Source organism: Asterias rubens, chromosome 14 (assembly GCF_902459465.1).
Source record: "Asterias rubens chromosome 14, eAstRub1.3, whole genome shotgun sequence".
NCBI lineage: Eukaryota > Metazoa > Echinodermata > Asteroidea > Forcipulatida > Asteriidae > Asterias > Asterias rubens.
The window spans coordinates 2,662,993-2,682,445 of record NC_047075.1 but is presented as its reverse complement, the minus strand read 5'-3'; the positions used below and the strand labels follow the sequence as shown (position 1 = coordinate 2,682,445).

Sequence of the window (19,453 nt, the reverse complement as noted above, 5' to 3'; positions counted from 1 at the left end):
GATTAGCTCAAGACCATATGAATTGCACACCTAAAAAGAAAAGAGGATGAAAAAAAAAACCTCCCAAAACACTAACTCAAAATTGAGACAAGCACTTTGTCCTCACTGCGCACATTCCTAAAATGATTTACATCAAACTACCGTGGTCTAACGTAATTTTGCTTACCATATCTATCAGTTGCATATTAAGTCAAATATATATATATTTATTAGTTTTTAAACAAATTTTGTTTTATACACAAGAAGCCCTATAAAGTAAACACACAGCCGAAACATTGGCCTGGTACAGACATACATGGATTTGGAACAATTGAAAAATGCAAATGGCCCATATTTTTGACCGCGTGAGGGCGCTCTCAATCACTTCCGGGGTTATATTCATTCATACCCAAAACAGTTATTATAGACTGGAACACATTACCACCACAGACATCTCATCCAACACGGACAATAAGACTTTTAGAGGAGCCATTATAATCCAACTCTACAGCATCCTTAAACTATGGCGCAACAAAAGTGACAGAACGCCTATTAAAACTGTGCAGAATGATACGCGTATACCCCGGAAGTGATAAAAAAAATACTCACGCGCCCTCACGCGGTCAAAAATTAGGCGCATTCCCTCCCCCTTCCTTAATTTAAAGCCATTGGACCCTTTCGGTAAACAGTGTTGTCCAAGGCCCACACTTTGTGTACCACAACTTCTATATCAAATAACAAACCTGGGAAAAATTTAGGCTCAATCGGTCATCGGAGTCGGGAGAAAACAACGGAAAAACCCACCCTTATGTCCGCGCGTTTCGCCGTGTCATGACATGTGTTTTAAAATAAATCCATAATTCTCTTTAACGAGAATTTATATTGTTTTGCTGTTTTCTCAAAAAGTAAAGCATTTCATGGAATAATATTTCAAGAGAAGTCTTTCACCATTGCCTTCTGTAAACCCTGTAAGTTATTTGTAAATCTGTGAACTTTTTTTTCTTTTTTCTGAACCGAAAGGGTCCAATGGCTTTAATTTAACACGTTATTTGTGTGGCACAGGCCTAATATTTCTCTATCATATAACTGCTCTCATGCATCCTGGCCATCCCCTTAATTACCCCCATACAATTCTCCAGGTTTTGGGGGCAACTGTTTCACACAATTACAGAAGACATTTAGCAAAAATAAAATTTGTTATCATACAGTTATTATTTTCTGAAACTACTGCTCTGCTTACGAATGTTGTGCACAACATATAAGACTGTTTTGTATTACTATCGTGTTTTAACATGGTTAAAGTTTGCGAAAACGCGTTTCTAGCGTGCGATACACAAATAGACCACTTTTTCGCTAATGCAAGCCTAGGCAAGCCTGCTTTCCGTCTACAATATGTGTAATTAAAAATCTACAATGATCTACATACAATTATCAAGTACTTTTTTTCAGGAGAATTTGTCTTACAAACTGCAGACAGAACATGACCCCATGACCTAAAGGTCAAAGGGTAAAGGTCATTCACAGACAACATTGATCAGCTTGGCACAGTATTCGGGGTACACACATGCAACGTGACCACACAACTATTTGAGGCCATATGTAATTTAACGACACAGTGCACTGTTGGCCATTATTTCCACAACTATGCTTTTTGCGCAACTACAGCTACAGCCTAGTAGTTCTATCAAGTTCCTTGCATAATTGGTCGGTGAACCTTGGTCGCGTGGACAAATTACAGCGCCTATCAATACAAGCTCACACAGGGTGCTAGACGTGACCTCACACCAAAGGTAAAAGACTGCAATGTGCAACACTGAACCAGCTTGAATGGGACACAATTCAAGACGACATGACCGTACACGTACAAAGGTCAAAAACTTCAACATCTACATCATGAGTTGTCATTATAGGGAGGTCACACAAAGGTCATAGCAACTTTACCAAATTTGTATGGTTAGCATGATTCATGAATCAACCTACACTTGGTATGAACACATCAAGGTCATAACCGCTCTCTGGCTCATGACCTCTCCCTGGGTCGAAACCTTTCTCTGGGTCACGACCTTTCTCTGGATCGCTACCTCTTTCTGGGTTAATGGTCGATTAAGGTTACAGAGAAAGCTTACACCAGTACTTTTTAGACATATAGCACAATACAAGAGTACACATAGCTGCCCTTCTAAAAAAAAAGGGCGAGTTGTAAAGACTAGGTCAACCACTCAGGGGTCGAAGGTCAACTCGGACCTTCTCGTCCAGACTGAGCATACCGATGGTTGCATAGAAACCCAGTGGGGGTAGATTGACCTCTCGTCTGCCGATTGTTGTTCCGTTCCGAGTGAAAAACACCTGCATCAGACGGAGACGAAAAATAAAAAAGGAAAAAAATACATTTGTAAGAATGTTCAACCGATCAATCAATCACTTTATTTCCTTTGAGAGAGAAGACTTTGGGACATGTGTGGGGAGTGTTTAAAGAGTAAGCATACACTGAAATAATACCTGCCGAAATAACAAAATAACATCGGTTCATATCCAAAGAATAATCATTGTTTTTTAAACATTATTACCCCTGGTCACTACGCTTGGGCGATATCGATTTATTTTATTCACGATATATCGCCGACAATCTATCGCGATATTCGACTAATCGCGATTAATTAAATTTGACATCATCAGTCTTCAAACTCCAAGTGAAAGTTATAGAAGAGACAGTCATAGCATAAGAGAGGTGTTCTAATGACCTATTCTTCTGGTTTTACTCCAAAGCTATGGGGTGCAAGATGTCTCAGCTAGCAAATACATCGCGATATTTAATCGATATCGCGATATCGCGATTATTGCGATATATCGATATTTCGATTAAAACCAAATCCATCTGATATCGAAATCGTTTCTAAATTAATATCGCGATATTCGATAATATCGTGATATCGCCCAAGCTTACTGGTCACTGGGTCATTTATTTGGTTCAATAAACAATTTCCTTGGGAGATGCTGCTAAGTATGTAGTACACCAAGCTAAGTCAATCACAAAAACCATCTCCCTCACAGGTACCTATGTACCCCTGGGTGGAGAGAAGCAATTATAGTTAAGTGTCTCGCTAAGTGTCATGGCAGGGATTCGAACCAATACATGGATGACTCGGCAACCAGGGCCCAATTTCATGGCTCTGCTTATTGCTGATAATTTTCAGCTTAGCAGAAATGAGCAGAATACCAGTCACAAATGGTACATGTGTCACATGTTTGGCTGGTTACCTCATTCTGGCAAGCGCATTGTTGAACTCAGCATTTTCATGTGCTTCAGCAGCTCTCTGAAATTGGGTCCAGGGGTGGATTTCACAAAAAGTTAAGACTAGTCTTATCTCGAGTTACGCGTCCTAACTTAAGACCAGCTGTAGGTTTTACATATCTCCAAGAACTACATGTAGTCCTAAGTTAGGACTAGTCCTAACTCTTTGTGAATTCAACCCCAGAACTTTACTCCGATACACTAAGCCGCTTGGCCATGACATACCCCAGAGGTTATTTCCATTAAAATTTTTGACGAGAGGGAAGACCCACCTGCACTTTTGTTCCTTGCTGCACCCTGTCCACATTCTCCTCATATTCTTCCTCCTCCGAGAGATAATCCTCGTATTCGTCTTCCGAGAGGTCGTAGACGTCGATGGCAAAGTTGTCCTGCGCAATGCGGTCCAGCTGGTTCAGCCGGTTGAAGGGCTCCCTCTCTTGCCAGGCTTTGACCACATTGACCTCTTCGTTGTCGCTTTCTGCATCGTCACTGTTTTAAGATTCATTCAAATTAGGTGAACAAAAAAATTAATAACACATACATGAAATAAAATCCCTCGTAAAAAATGCAACAACATGCAGAATTGGTTTCATTGCAAATTAAAAATTTAAAAGAAATTTCAACCAAAATGTCTACGAAAATAACAAGAATATTTTACCATATTAGAAATATAGAATAATAACACCATTAAGACCATGGTTTTAAGCCTAAATGAAAGTAGTGAAACGACACAAAATTAGGTACTTTATCAATAAATTCCCTTGCCATAGCAAAATTAAAAAGAAATTTCAACAAAATGTCAATAAGTCTACAAAAATAACAAGAATAAGTACCATTACGACCTTAGTTTAAAAAACTAAATGAAAGTAGTGAACAAACACAAAATTATGTACAACTGAGTTCTCACACAGCTACATGCAATATAAAAACATTTGTTCAAATCTATTACACATTATAGGGAAAGGAAAAAAGAATTACATGTATATGCAATCGACATTTAAGGTTAAAAATGAATTGGCAGATTAAAAATAAGAATGATAGGCAATAGGGTTTACAATAGAAATGATAAAATCTGGGCAATAACAATAACTCGAAATATAAAATGCAAGAAAATTAAATATAACTTAAGAGATATCTTAAAGGGAAGGTGCACTATGGGTAATTGTCAAAGACTAGTCTTCTCACTTGGTGTATCCCAACATAGGCATAAAATAACAAGCCTGTGAAAACTTGACCTACATTGGTCATCGAAGTTGCGAGAAAATGATGAGAGAAAAAACACCTTAGTTGGACGAATTTGTGTTCTTCCAGAAAGGAATAAAAGACTTCTACCTCTTTCTCAACAACTACGTTACTTCAGAGAGGGAATCGTTTCCCACAATGTTTTATACCATCAACAGCTCTCCAATGCTCGTTACCAAGTCAGTTTTTAAGTAAATATTTCTTTTGAGTAATTACCAAACGTGTACCTTCCCTTTTAAATACACATTGCTGTTTGGTACAGAGCGTACACAAATTATACAAAGTGATCAAGTGATCAACAGAAATATCTTATTACACAGTGTTCAAGCAAAAAAGACGCATCAACAATAAATAACAAGTTTTGAGCCGTTTCTCTAAGGGAATTCATTTATAAAGCTCGATTCATGCGAATGCAAATTCGATAAAAATTTGACGCCACAAATATTCGCAGTGAAAATGGAGCTGCGCACCCTGTGATGACAAAATTCACATCGCATTTGCGTTCGCAGTAAGTATGGGACCGCGCTTTAATATCCTACAGACAGAAATTGTGAATGCCTTTGGACCACTGTGAAACTGTAGCCCAGGTTGTATACTCCCCATGGAGCTGACGAAGAGTAAAGGGATGCTTTTGGCCCAATGACCAGGGGACTAATGTAAAGCGCATTGAGACGGTTGTTGCGAAATGTGCTACACAAGAATTTGTTATCATTGTTATAGGACCACTCAATTATCCACCCACCTGTCCATACAGTAGTCCCTGGGGAACATGATCCCACACCCCATTATGTCGCCCTTGTGGCAACGAGGGCCAAACGAGTCCCCTACACCACTGCCTTTAAAGATCTTGCCATCGTCTACGAAGAGAAAAAGGACATTAAACTTTTACCCACAAAAAAAACAGAGGGAACATGTGCAATAATAAATAGCGGCTTCTTATATCAAGCTCAAATCTGTCACTCAGTGATGCTCACGGCCCTCTAACATTAATTATTTATTCTGCAAGGTATGTGGAGTACGTTTTTAAGAATGAAACCTTTTTACTTTACAAAGCACCATGTAATGGTCCTGGGTGCACGGCAAAGTGCAGAGTTGGAGGCACTCGTCGGAGAGGTGGCTCGTGGGGGCCAGCGGCGCTCCGTCTCCCACGAGCGTTACACTCGTCGGAGAGGTGGCTCGTGGGGGCCAGCGGCGCTCCGTCCCCCACGAGCGTTACGTGAAGACCCGGTCCGTTATACAAGATGCTAGGGGCACAATCTATGTACTGCCCATTAGACCGGGGACACCCTTGAAAGCGAACCCCTATTCTTTTCAAGAAATGCATTTATCTTACGTTCATTGCACATCATACAGGACCAACAGCTTAATGTCCCATCCTAATGACAAAGCAAATTGGATTAAGTGTTTTGGTTTGAAAGGACATAAGTGCCGCAATCGAAACTCAAACACTCTGCTGATCAGAAAAACCAGAGTCGGGTGCTCAATAGAGGCCAAGGGAGAACACTACCTATAAGCGCAAAATTCTTTTGCCAGCAGTGCCATGACCATGTGACAAGCTAAGACCTTTGTACCACACTACCCCACTGCTAACCTGCACGGTACGCTATTGAGCCATAGTTCCATCCCGGATGTCTCTTCTTAGGATAGTCTTTCTTGGCCAGGCCGATAGTGATATACCCCACTAGCCCCCCTCTTCGGCTTTTGGTGTACCCCACAACCCCCAGCTCCCCCACTCTCTTTCCCCTCCCCTAACTCACCTGCATGGTACGCTATTGAGCCATAGTTCCATCCCGGATGTCTCTTCTTAGGGTAGTCTTTCTTGGCCAGGCCGATAGCGATGTAGCAATTCTTCCCAGGGTCTATGATCTCCAGCTCAAAGTAATGGTTCATGGGGCTGAGGGGCTTGCGGGCCTGGGCGAGACCCACGTCGGCGATCGTCTTGCCTCGACCAGCATAGGCAAGGATCTGGAGACAATAATCATAATTGGAATTTGAGTTATAAAACCAATTTGTATTGTTATACAAATTGTGAAGTTTGATTGGTCGAGAACCAATCACGTGCCTTGCAACAAATACGCATGTTACATGGCTCGACGGGCCGGGTAACATGAAAAGTGATGTACACTGGTGTACATCACCTTGATCGTTCCCAGCGTTGGTCGATTTCCAGCGCTGTGTACGACAACGGCGGGTTCGATGGAATTGTTTCTTGTTCGTCTGCTTATTAAACAATGAATAGTTCGTCGTAATGTTGTTTGAAGATGACAACAGAACTTCCAGAAGAGGAATAACACAACAATTGTAGCACGCTGTGACTGGGGTCCATGGGTTTTGTACACCCTCGAGGGAAAATGGCACCCTCGGCTTCGCCTCGGCTTCCATTTTCCCCCTCGAGTGTACAAAACGCCATGGACCCCGTCACAGCGTGCAACAATTGTATAATGAGAGATTGCCTAACATCACAAGGCCTGATAGCGACTTCAAGGCGAGGGCTACACTTAACCGATATGGGCTGAACAATGTTACACTAAATTGATTTGGGCACAATGATTTTAAATCCCATATCGCCCCAAATCAACTGCCACCAGGGGCATGTTGCCACCTACTCTTGTGGCTGAAACAGGGTTTACACCCTTCACAGTCCGTGAGGATGTAGGCTAGGGTTTCATCTAACATGTCCAATAGGAGCTTGGCAGGTAGAGCAGAATGGACTACCTTCCCAACGTTTAACCGAGCAATTATGGTTTTGTGCCTTGCTCAAGAGCACAAGTGCAATGACCGGGATTTGAGCTCGCACTCTGACCACACCAGAGTTTAGTACCTGTGAACTAGATAAACTTGACTCTGGCACTACAACATTGTTGGTATTGGGGGGCTGCACAATTAAAAAAAAAAAATCAGAAATCCTTAGTGGTTCAGCATTGTAAACACGTTCGCCAAAAGTCTGTCAAAAATTGTGAAAAAAAATCATCAAAATAGTTGTTAGCATTTTTGTTCTACCTGGCCATGGACCGTGACATCATGAAGCCTCGCCCACTCATCTTCGCAGCTGTCAATCACCATCTCCTCCTCCTGGCTCAACCAATCACAGCGCGCTTTGAATCGTACCATCTGACTAGGGGAGGCCATGGATACGGCCGGACACAGACCTTTGTAGGGGATGACGACATCTTGTCTGTGAATCTAAAAAACAAAAATAATCAGTAGAAATTAACTTTTTCAATTACAAACACAAGGTGGTTGCAATTGATGTTGTCAAACAATGCTTGCATCAATCTATAAAATTTTATCAAACACAAGCTTTGGTGATTCTGTTCAGCAGAGTGTGGGTTCGAATCCCCAGCCGTGACACTTGTGTCCTTGAGCAAGACACTTAATTATAACTGCTTCTCTCCACCCAGGGGTAAATGGGTACCTGTGAGGGCAAAGATGGTTCTTGTGATTGATTTAGCTTAGTGCGCTACATATTAGGCGGCACAGGCTGTAAATTCCCCAAGGAGCTGAGATGGTTTAATGAATAAATGGCCCAGTGACCAAGGGTACTAATGTTGAAAGCACTTCAGTTGTATAAAGCAGGAAAAAAAATATATATTATTATTTATATTTTTATCTTTTAACTTCAATTTATTGCTTTTTGGGTATAAAACCTTGGTTGCTATGGATATATAGTACATTGTTTTTTTATGGGTATTTTGAATTGGGTTCTACGGCCATAGTACATTGGTTTACCTAAGGTAGTGTGCCGCGTCCAGGAAGTTGCTCTCTGTTACTTGCTACAAAACCTCATTCAGTTTTTCTAATATAAGTTAGTCTTTAAGTGCTATCATTAAGTTTTTTTTTTTTATAGAAGCAAGACATCATGCGATGCACCATCTAAAAACAATCGCAAGACAGAATTTGAGCGAGTCGTACTGTTAAGCGCCCTCAAACAGGCAGGTCCTGAAGAGAGCACAATGTAAATTCAATTAAATTGTTATTATTATTACCTCTTTTCCATTCAATGTGAAGACCACCGGGCATTTCTCATCAGCGCCTTCCATGTAGTTCTCGCTAAACTTGATACCCACACCGATCTTGTCCCCAGGCTTGCACGCTTTGCATTGCAGCGGCGTTTTCAAGTCTTCGCCATATCTACAACAATAGAAGGTAGGGAAAGCAAGTTATGTTATTATAGTGGTGCAAAAAATAAGTGATGTTATAAGCTTTGCATAGTATGCATAATAAGAAGTAGGTGTATATGTATATTTGGTTTGCAGTAACACCATGTGTGTATCTACTTGCCGGGTAGAGTTGTTCTTAGGGAACTGTCTTGCTTTATTCTACTGCCGTGGAGTAGATAATCGGAGGTCGGGAGACTTCTCAGTTCTGAAAAGAACTGTCCTGCTTTTTTAACTATTACCAGGGCGGATCGTATAGAAATTAGACTGGACTACTACTTTAGCTTATAGGATCGTAATTAACTGTACTGCCGCGGAGTCAGTTCTGAAATTGGTCTCAACATTTCGACTAGCTTGCTCTAGTCATCGTCAGGAGACAAGTTATGTTATTATAGTGGTGCAAAAATAAGTGATGTTATAAGCTTTGCATAGTATGCATAATAAGAAGTAGGTGTATCTTAAAGGAACACGTTGCCTTGGATCGGACGAGTTGGTCTATAAACTGCGTTTGCAACCGTTTGTTATAAAATGCATATGGTTGGAAAGATGTTTTAAAAGTAGAATACAATGATCCAAACAAATTTGCCTCGAAATTGCGTGGTTTTCCTTTTGCTTTGCGAACTACCACGGTCTGCCATTTATGGGAGTCAAAAATTTGACTCCCATAAATGGCCGACCGTGTTAGTCGACGAGGTAAAAGGAAAACCGTGCAATTTCGAGGCATGTTTGTGTGGATCATTGTATTCTACTTTTTAAACATCTTTCCAACCATATTCATTTTATATCAAACGGTTACAAACGCTTTTCAAAGACCAACTCGACCGGTCCAACGCAACGTGTTCCTTTAAACTGAACAGGTGGTTGTTCTTACATTGTACTATCGTCAACACTAAATGCTATGGAGTTGCCTTCAATACCTAGGTGTACTTCGAGTGAGTGGTCAGGGGGTGCCAACCCTATCCTTATTGCGCCCCATCTACCTGTGCTTACAATCTCAGCCTGGGAGAAGAATAAGAGAAAAAGTTAGTCATTAAGTATAAAATGATTTGTTTTCTTTTTATTTAACAAACTTTTGTTTTGGGCATTCCATTGTTCGATGTAAAATTATGAGGTTTGAGGTAGATGTTTGTACTAGAGGTGTGCAGTCAAAGTTTAGGGAAGTTTGCAGTAGAGTTCACATAATATAGGGAAGAAAGAAGTCCACACAACGTAGGGATTTGGAACACTGGACTTACACACGTCCACACAGTGTTATTTACAGTGTTGAAGTATAGGACTTGTACAGAACAAGCTTCCACAGAGTCACTTCAACACAGTATACAATAGACCCTTCCCATGAAATATGTAAATTGCACATAGCGCGTGCGCACTAACATTTTGAGGGAATATCGCGCTGTTTTGTACATGACTAATGGCTGCGTGACGCAGACGCGATTGCGTGTCTGCTTAGTGCCGACTCTATGGCGTTTGCCAACCAACAGGGTCTACACGCATGCGTGAAGGTAAATAGCATATTTCATGGGAAGGGTCCATTGTTGCATGCTGTGACGGGGTCCATGGACCCCAAATCACAGCGTGCAACAATTGTTTTGTTATACCTTGGTAACATGATTAATCCTCTTCTCAAAGTTATGTTGTCATCTTCAAACATTATAACGACGGAGTATGCGTAGTTGAATAAGCAGACGAATAGTTGTTCAAATAAGAAACCACTCTGCACTATTCCCTTGAACTTGCGGCCATTTTGTACTAAACGCTGGAAATCGACCAACGGTGGGAACGATCAAGTTGATTGATGTACACCGGTTAACATCACTCATGTTACCCGCCGCGCTGTGCAGCCGTAGGACATGTTTATTTGTTGCCGGGCACGTGTTGGTTCTTGACCAATCAAACTTCACAATTTGTTACCGAGGTATAACAAAAAGCTCTGTGTGTAATTGTGTGTGATCTCTGTCCCTGTGTATTGGGATTCAAGGTCAAAGGTTCATCTGCTGGCAGGCGGGCAAAGGCCAAAAATTGGTGTTATTCACCAGCCTCGAAGTGTGATGTCAGATAAGCTACCTCTATTTTGACCACTTGGCAAGGGCGACCTTCTAAAATGGTATCATGTGCAACTGGGCCCCAACTTCATGGCACTGCCAAATTCTGCGCTTTCGACCATCATTCTCCACTTACAGGGCCTAATTTCATGGCTCTGCTTACCGCCGAATTCAGCACCTTGTAACCGTAGAATGCCTAGTGGCGTGGAGTACGCATGCGCAGAAGCCAAAATTCACTGCGTACCCGTAAAATACACTTGCCATAAGCACAGAATTCCCTGCTTCCGTAAGCGCCGATTCTGTGCTAATGGTAAGCAGAGCCATGAAATTGGGCCCTGCTCTGCACTAGCTGTGTAAGCAACAAATGCCTACATGAATCAGAAATTCCCAGCTTACCCGTGAAATACGCAAGGCGCTAAGCGCTGATTCTTTGCTTATATGGTAAGTGCCAAGAAGTTGGCCCCTGGTTTTCTTTACCTACTCACCTCAAAATATTCCTGTCCAGGCTGCATACTGGGCTCCAGTATGCACACACCTTGCTTCCCTGTCCGGTCGGGAACGTAAAATAGTGTGTCGTCTCTCCAGCTCACTGCCATCCGCTTGGATTTGATCTCAATATTTTGTGGGCTTGGGGAGTCGATGGTGTAGGGCGTTTGGATCATGTTGACGGGTGGTCCCTTGACTAGTCGGGGGTACATTCGGTGAAGGGGAAACGGTACCTGAGGTCGTCTGGCGTCCATTGTGCTGAAGAAAATCACAAACAAATTGCAGAAATAGTAAAAAAACAATAAACAAACATTTAAATCAAACTACAGCACATTTATATTTAAAAGAAAAAAACATCGTCTTTACAGAACCACCCCAACTCATTGGTGTTACTGCAAACTTTTCCACAACAACATCTTCTGTTTATTTCCCTACACATTTTTAAAACCCAAAGTTGTGACATCCGGTTCATGGCTTTTATGTTTCTGTGTTCGAGAACCAATCATGTGAGGCGCTACAGTATGTACAATCAGACGTTAAAGACACTGGACACTATTGGTAATTGTCAAAGACCAGTCTTCTCACTTGCTGTAAATGTATCTCAACATATATGCACAAAATAACAAACCTGTGAAAATTTGAGCTCAATCGGTCATCGAAGTTGCAAGATAATAATGAAAGAAAAAACACCCTTGTCACACGAAGTTGTGTGCTTTCAGAGGCTTGATTTCGAGACCTCAAATTCTAAATCTGAGGTCTCGAAATCAAATTTGTGGAAAATTACTTCTTTCTCGAAAACTATGTTACATCAGAGGGAAACGTTCTACAATGTTTTATTCTATCAACCTCTCCTCATTACTCGTTACCAAGTAAGGTTTTATGCTAATAATTATTTTGAGTAATTACATATATGAACCAATAGTGTCCACTGCCTTTAAATCGTTGCAGTACCTGCTGCTAAAACAAGGGATTCAAACTGCCTCTGGATTATCTTCGCTCTACAATATTCTCAAGACCGTCTGCCTTGTACCCCTGAAGCCGATTTCACGAAACGCTAGGATTAATCCTATATCGAGTTAAGACGAGTAACCCGTCCTAACTTAGGATGGGTTCAATGCGTCCTAACTTCTTCGTATACAGAATTGAACTCGTCCTAAGTCCTAAGAATAATCCTAAGTTGGGAAGAGTTTGGTGAAATGGCTACACAGTCCATAGATACCGCACGTCCTATGCGCTCTGATGATTGAGGCTTACTCTTAGTTATCGTGTCGCTACATTTGGTTCTCGTCAAACCGTTAGAAGGCGGGGGGGGGGGGGGGGGGGGGGGGGGGGGGAGATTTAAGTGAGGCCAAGTTCCTGAGGATGGTGTATTGCTTCAATATCCTCAGGGGAAAGTTTAACACCAAGATCGGCTCGATAGAAAACGACAGGGGTACGAGCGCCATCAATCACAGACATTACCAGTGGAAATCAAAAACACGCACATGAATTAAAGACAACACTTGGAGTGAAGACAGGCCCCAGGAGTTTGGAAAAACACGGTCAGTATTCACCAGGTTCGTATTTAACGACCATTTGCCGACTAGCAATCCATATTATCAATTTTGTTTTTGCTCTCGAACAGGCCGGTCCTGGAGAGAGCACAATACCAGTTCAATAAATTATTATTATTGACTGGTACATGTTGGTACATGTCCTTACATGTGTACATGTAGGTATTGTTGAAGATTAAAGGTTCAAAGAGTGAGAGCAGAACACAGAAGGTTAACAAAATTAGACCTCAGATTATAAAACATTAAAGGCAGTGGACACTATTGGTAATTACTCAAAATAATTATTAGCAAAAAACCTTTCTTGGTAACTAGTAATGGGGAGGGGTTGATAGTATAAAACATTGTGAGAAACGGCTCCCTCTGAAGTATTGTAGTTTTCGAGAAAGAAGTAATTTTCCACTAATTTTATTTCGAGACTTACATAAGAATTTGAGGTCTCGAAATCAAGCATCTGAAAGCACACAACTTCATGTGACAAGGGTGTTTTTTTCGTTCATTATTATCTCGCAACTTCGACGACCGATTGAGCTCAAATTTTCACTTTGTTATGTTAAATGCATGTTTAGATACACCAACTGTGAAGGCTAGTCTTTGACAACCAATAGTGTCCAGTGTCTTTAAAGAATCTAAACTGAACGAGCAATTGATTGTTAAATTTTCACAGAGACCTGGGGTTCCCAAGACCTTTGAAGACTGATACAATACTTTTACCACACTGGGCATACTGGATGGCAATGGATGGCAATTTCCTCATAGGGTGCCCTTTGCCAAAGAGAAAATGCCTTGGTGCCCTTGCCCTTTCAAAAACGAAGCATACAGCCCTGCACTGGATGGCTAGTAACATGTCCTCATAAACTTAGGACCTCTCTTAGCTCGGACGTCCCCATTGTTTCACTTCAATTGTCAAATTCTTCTGTGTCTAGGGCCCTACTAAAGTTGACACTACCCCTTTCTACAATCCCGGCCAAAATGCTTGGGCCACCCTTTCCTAATGTGTATACAACGATTTCACTTCCCATTCACATTCAAAACATTTGTCCCCCGCCCCCCGCTCAATGTTGACTGTAACTCAGAACACAATTCAGAACACAATCAGCAATTGGAACCAACATTGAAAGGGGGCAGGGGGGCCCCAACGAGATATGGCCGGGATTGTAGCATAGGGGTAGCGCCAACTTTAGTGTGTTAGATGTTCCAAAGTAATGTACACAATGTCAAATAAACACGTACAATGTATATACACCGACCATAGAGTAATAAGAACTAATGGGCGCACTGGTGATGTTGCTTGCACAAACGCGACGGGACTGCAAGGAGACACGAGCGCCATTTTGTACGCGCGTTGAATATACACGTTGGGATTTGTGTTTATTGAACGCTATACGCGATGCTGTTTTGACAACTTACAAAATGGCCGCACAAACACACGCTGTGCGATGCTGTTTTGTCAGCTTAGAAAATGGCCGCATGCGCGCATGCCGGGGCCGCGTATATAGGCCAGAGCGCCCTCTCGTTCTTATGTCACTCTATGACGCCTACACATGTCCCTGATGCATTACATGCACGTAGTAGGTATTAGTCTGGCAATCCCCGGCTGTACAACTGGGGAAATTGAGCAAATTTCAAGGGAAAGAAAAGTTTGTCAAAGACTAACCCCCTGTGAATTAAAGCAAGGAAGTGAATGTATCCTTCACACACTCTCAGCGAGGATGACCTACAAACTATACACACAGCAGACATACACCATCCCTTAAAGGGAAACTTTAAGGGCGTTTGGCAACTACTCCTGAAATTAATGGCAACAAAAACTGACTTGGTTGGCAGTACAGCTCAGCTTTTGATAGTACAGCGTATCAAAGCATTTTGAGAATCGTTTCACTTTGGTTTTATGGAAAGAGAGATCAATTTTTATCCCCCAAGGTTTCAGTTTTAGAAACGTACTGTCAGTGTCAGAACATTTCTCAGATTGTGTTAGACAAGTGAAACATGCCTGTCCACTTCGTTTTTTGAAAGGGCAAGGGCACCAAGGCATTTTCTCCTTATTAAAGGGCACCCTACGAGGACATTGTAAGTTTCTACCGGAGCATTTCAAGGGGGTCCAAGGCAATGATCAGGGGACATGGAGCCAAATCGCCTTTGTTGCCTACGTGAAGTACACATGTATCAATCCTAGAAACATACAGGAATCTGTCGCAGAACCGAATTTTGTTGGATAAAAAATTACATTTTTCCATTAAAACCACATTACTGAAGTGAAGTGAAATCCCTGAAATTAAAAAAAAACCTCAAGACCTACTTTTTCAGTCAGCCTCGTCATTAATCCTTTGTTGTTTTGTTTATCTTTCTTTCTTTGCTTTGTTCTTGTTTTTTTTTTATTGTTCAGCGCTTTGATCTGTGTTAAAGGCACTATATAAATACCTATATTATCGTCATTATTATTATTTGATTCTCAAAATGCTAATTTTTTATCGAAAGCCGAGTGTAATATGCTGAGTGAGTTTTGTATATTTGCATTAATTTAAAGAGTGATTACCAAACACAACCTTCCCTTTAAAGGATTTGGGTACTTTTTGTAACACAAAACACAATGTCCACAGATTTACATTCAACTTACATGGTTTGAAGATAATGATAGTAGAAAGCGTACCTTAAAATATTAGTTGATGAGGTGCAGTAATATGTGAAAAGAGTAAAACAATGTCATGAAAAAATACAGTTTTACATGCTAAAATAATTTTCGTCTCATGATCACCGAGACGAAAATTATTTTCATGCCATTGTTTCACTCCTTTCTCAAAAACTACAGCACCTCGGCAAATAATATTTCCAGAGAAGCTTTCTACTATCATCATCTTCAAACTGCGTAAGTTTAATGTACACCGTAAATCTGTGGACATTGTGTGTTTTGTCCTACAAAAAGTACATAGACCCTTTAAATGTACATTCATGAGCCGAATGTAGACTAATAAAAACTCTGTCACCACTGGTAAGCATCTTGCACTCTGAAGGCACTACACGCATCAGGACATGCAGGAACATTGCACAGTGCCTCACACCTTGTAAATCACTCTGGAAAGCTGTCGTGCCTGTAGGGGAGGATGGCCTACTTTCTACCCAAGACAGACATGATGGCAAACGGAAACACACTTGCTGAAAAAAAAATCAATAGATCTTTCCAAGAGACACTTTATTTTGTTCAGATTCTGTTCCGCAAGACTGTAAAAACAGCTGGACAGGTACATCTCAATGTAGTTTACATGTACATGTACTACACATAGTTTACAACAAGAAAATGTGTTTTCCTTCTATTCCAAGTTGGCAAAATAACCAGTTACATGTAGCAATCCATGTTCTTCAATAGTGATTTTTGTTTAGGGTGTGGCGGTGGAGTGGGGACTTACATTTACAAATATGTTGTGTGACTGTCTGATAGTGATACAGCCGATTTACAAAAACGAGCAGATAATGTAAGTGCACGCATCACTGGGCAAGAACAGGTCAGATACTTCTGGCCCTATTGTGCATCCCTCCTTCTCAATTAACCTGATTTCCACTGGTAGGTGGCAGCAGACTAATACCGGGTAAATTTGATTGTTTACATACGTACGTAGTTCTGAACATGCGCATAATTCTGAGAACAATGGCTTTTACCCAGTAAGTCTGCCGTCACCCAGAAAGTCTCCTATTGGAGATTATTTTCTGGAGGGTCGAGTGCTGTGGCATACTCTAAGAGGATTCTTGATTCTCCTGAGAAGCTGCAGAGCAGAGTATACTCATATGGAATCTCTCGTCCACTCGTGGAATTAGGGACTGCTTGAAGATGGACCCTGCCCTCTCACCCTCCCTGGATGCATTTAAGAATGCACTGACGGTCTCACCTAGTCAGTTATCTTGCTGGCCAGTTTTTACTTGCACCATTTTTGCACCTGATTTGGCCCACGGTCTCATAATTTCATGCATGCGCCCAGCCGCAGTGCGGTAATCTTCAATTATTGAAGCAGCACTTGAAAGGAAGAAGAATAAGAAGGAATATTGCCACTCGTGGAATATTGGCGCACAATCTGGGATCCGCACCAACAATCAAACATAGACACCATTGAAAAAGTACAAAGACATGCTGCAAGATTTGTTTCCAATGACTTCAGCCGCCACTCCAGTGTTACCAAAATGCTTACTCAACTGGCTCTTTTCACTTCAGAGCTAGAGCCAACACTCCTCCCAAATGAGAAAAGTTATTTAAAAATAATGGTTTTAACAATGAGTTCACTAGTTTTATTAGTTTTACTTACTTCCTAGATAAACACGCTCAAACAAAAACACATTTTGAGTTTTTAAAATTAAAATTTGCATGCATGCAATGGTGTTTTTTTAAAGGCAGTGGACACGTTTGCTAATTGTCAAACTCAAAGACCAGTCTTCTCACTTGGTTGGTGTATCGCAACATATACATAAAATAAAAAACCTGTGAAAATTTTAGCTCAATTGGTAGAAGAAGTTACGAGATAATAATGAAAGAAAAAAACCCTCTTGTAACACGAAGTTGAGACCTCAAATTCTAAATCGTTAGACCCAGTAACTGGGGCGCTGTACAAAAAAATTCTCGAAATTTTGACATTCCTAGTTAGACTGAGAATGTCAAAATTTCAAAAAAAGGAGTACAGCACCCCAGTTACTGGGTCTACCCTGTGGTATTGTTGTATTTTTTTTGTAGCTCCCCCTAAAAAAAAACATGTCCTGTAATCATGATTTCTGGATCTGGATCTGGATCTTATTATACTTAAATAAAAACGGATACCCGCATCGCATCAGAGTTTAAATAATATTTTTTGTTTTAATAATGTAAACAAAAAAGCTTTTAAAAGCCGTGTTCGCACTGGATTAATATTTTGGGTAACTTAACCATGACGCTGGCAGGCCTGTATGCTTCGTTTTTGAAAGGGGCAAGGGCACCAAGGCATTTTCTTCTTGGTAAAGGGCACCCTATGATGAAATTGCAAATTTGTACTCGAGCATTTCAAGGGCACCAAGGCAATGACCAGGGGACACGGAGGCAATCGCCTTTGTTGCCTCCATGAAGTATCAGGCCTGCGCTGGGTAACATTTCGACGGGTTAACTTTCCCACCGTCCGCACTTGGATTTATTTGACTCGGGTAAACTTACCAAGACCGTGGGTAAACTAACCGAGCTGGCTCCCTGCGTAACCTTTGACCGCACTTTTTGGTTTTCGGCTTGATCTTTCGCAAAAACGATTCGATATCAAATTCACCGCTTCTCTTTTCTTTTTTTTACAACTTGGAAAGACGAAAGACTTGCTAGGCAAAAGAGCATGCACAACACCGCCTGCCAATGAGGCATGCTCCGACACAAAGGGCCCATTACGCGGCTAGGAATACCTTCTACACTTTTTTCTGCACGGCCTGGCTCCGTTGTGTTTGTGTTGTGCATAAAGACATGTAGGGACCAATACTCGGCTAGCTTTAGGACGCGATCTAGTGGTTGTTGACTGCATTTGCCTATTACTGCTGTACAAATCACCGTCAAATTGAAACTTTTGATCGCAACTTCTGAACGGGTCATTTCTCAAACTTATAAATCCGTGTACGGAAAAATTATTCCGCGTTTTTCAGCTTACGAGTTGCATTCCTGATTTATGCTACATTGAATAGTTCGATAATCACGAAAATCTTATTCTTCCATGACAAAACATGTCAGCTTCCTCGTGTCAGGAAGATTAAACCGAGACGTTGCGTCCGCACTGGACTTTCTGGCTCGGTTAAACTGACTCGATCAATCTTCCTGGGCACTCGGTCAATCTTCCTGATCCTGGGCACCTTTGGCTCGGTTAAACTAACCGCGCGGCGTGGGTAAGTTACCTGTCAGGAAAGCTACCCAGGCTGTTCACACTGGACTTAAAATGGGTAAGTTACCCATTGGCTCGGTTAGTTTGCCCAAATTAAGTCCAGTGCGAACAGGGCTTAAGAAAGTGAAAACCGGACTGCTGAACTGAAACAAAATTCACGTGACGAGAAAAAACAAGATTAAAAAAAAATAAAAGATTTACAAACATAAAAATGCACACGCTGCCACTTTCTTGATTTCATCCGAATTATAACCTGATAAACAAGGATGACAAAATTCCTTTCTGTGTCATAAACGGGGACAAAATATGTGAGAAAATGAGTTATTTTATTGCAATATTTACCTTTCAAATCATCATCATACATGCACTAGTTCCTCTTTCACTTTGCTGCACGAACGAAATGAATTTCTTTTCATGATGTAAACATACGGCTCCCACTTTCCCTGGTCACCAAACCCCTTTTCATTGTATAACGTACATCATGACGAGTGGCCGAGTACCCGTGTAAAAACTACATCACCCTCGGGATATTTCATTGTTTTTGACAGAAAATGTCGAATATAGTATTTAATTTGTCGGTAAATGTTCTTGAAAAAATATTTTTTTAAAAGTTATCATTTGTAATAAATAATCTTAATTGATTATTACGAAGTAAATTTGGCGTGTTTTCTAGTGTGAAAAATAATTTTTTATCCAAATCAAATTTAGGAATAATAAATGTTTACCCTCAATTAAAATGGTATGTGCCATACGATTTGTTTAACCTGTTCCCCTGAATATCATGTCTGTTGAAATATGACGACGACGGGGCACCAGACGTAATTAATGTTGTTGATGGTGC

The 19,453-nt window shown here is 41.0% G+C and overlaps 1 protein-coding gene across 1 annotated transcript; it reads right to left on the bottom strand.

The window, feature by feature from the left end:
* Window positions 1–943: 943 nt before the first annotated feature.
* LOC117299509 (SPRY domain-containing protein 3-like) lies at window positions 944–19,002 on the bottom strand. Its single transcript, XM_033783056.1, has 9 exons — window positions 18,955–19,002; window positions 11,198–11,456; window positions 9,542–9,669; window positions 8,500–8,644; window positions 7,514–7,696; window positions 6,271–6,478; window positions 5,256–5,370; window positions 3,544–3,760; window positions 944–2,325 (listed from the first exon to the last, which is right to left on the bottom strand). Exons 2-9 carry the CDS (start codon window positions 11,450–11,452, stop codon window positions 2,191–2,193), a joined length of 1,386 nt encoding a protein of 461 aa, XP_033638947.1. The 5' UTR covers window positions 11,453–11,456; window positions 18,955–19,002; the 3' UTR covers window positions 944–2,190.
* Window positions 19,003–19,453: the final 451 nt, after the last annotated feature.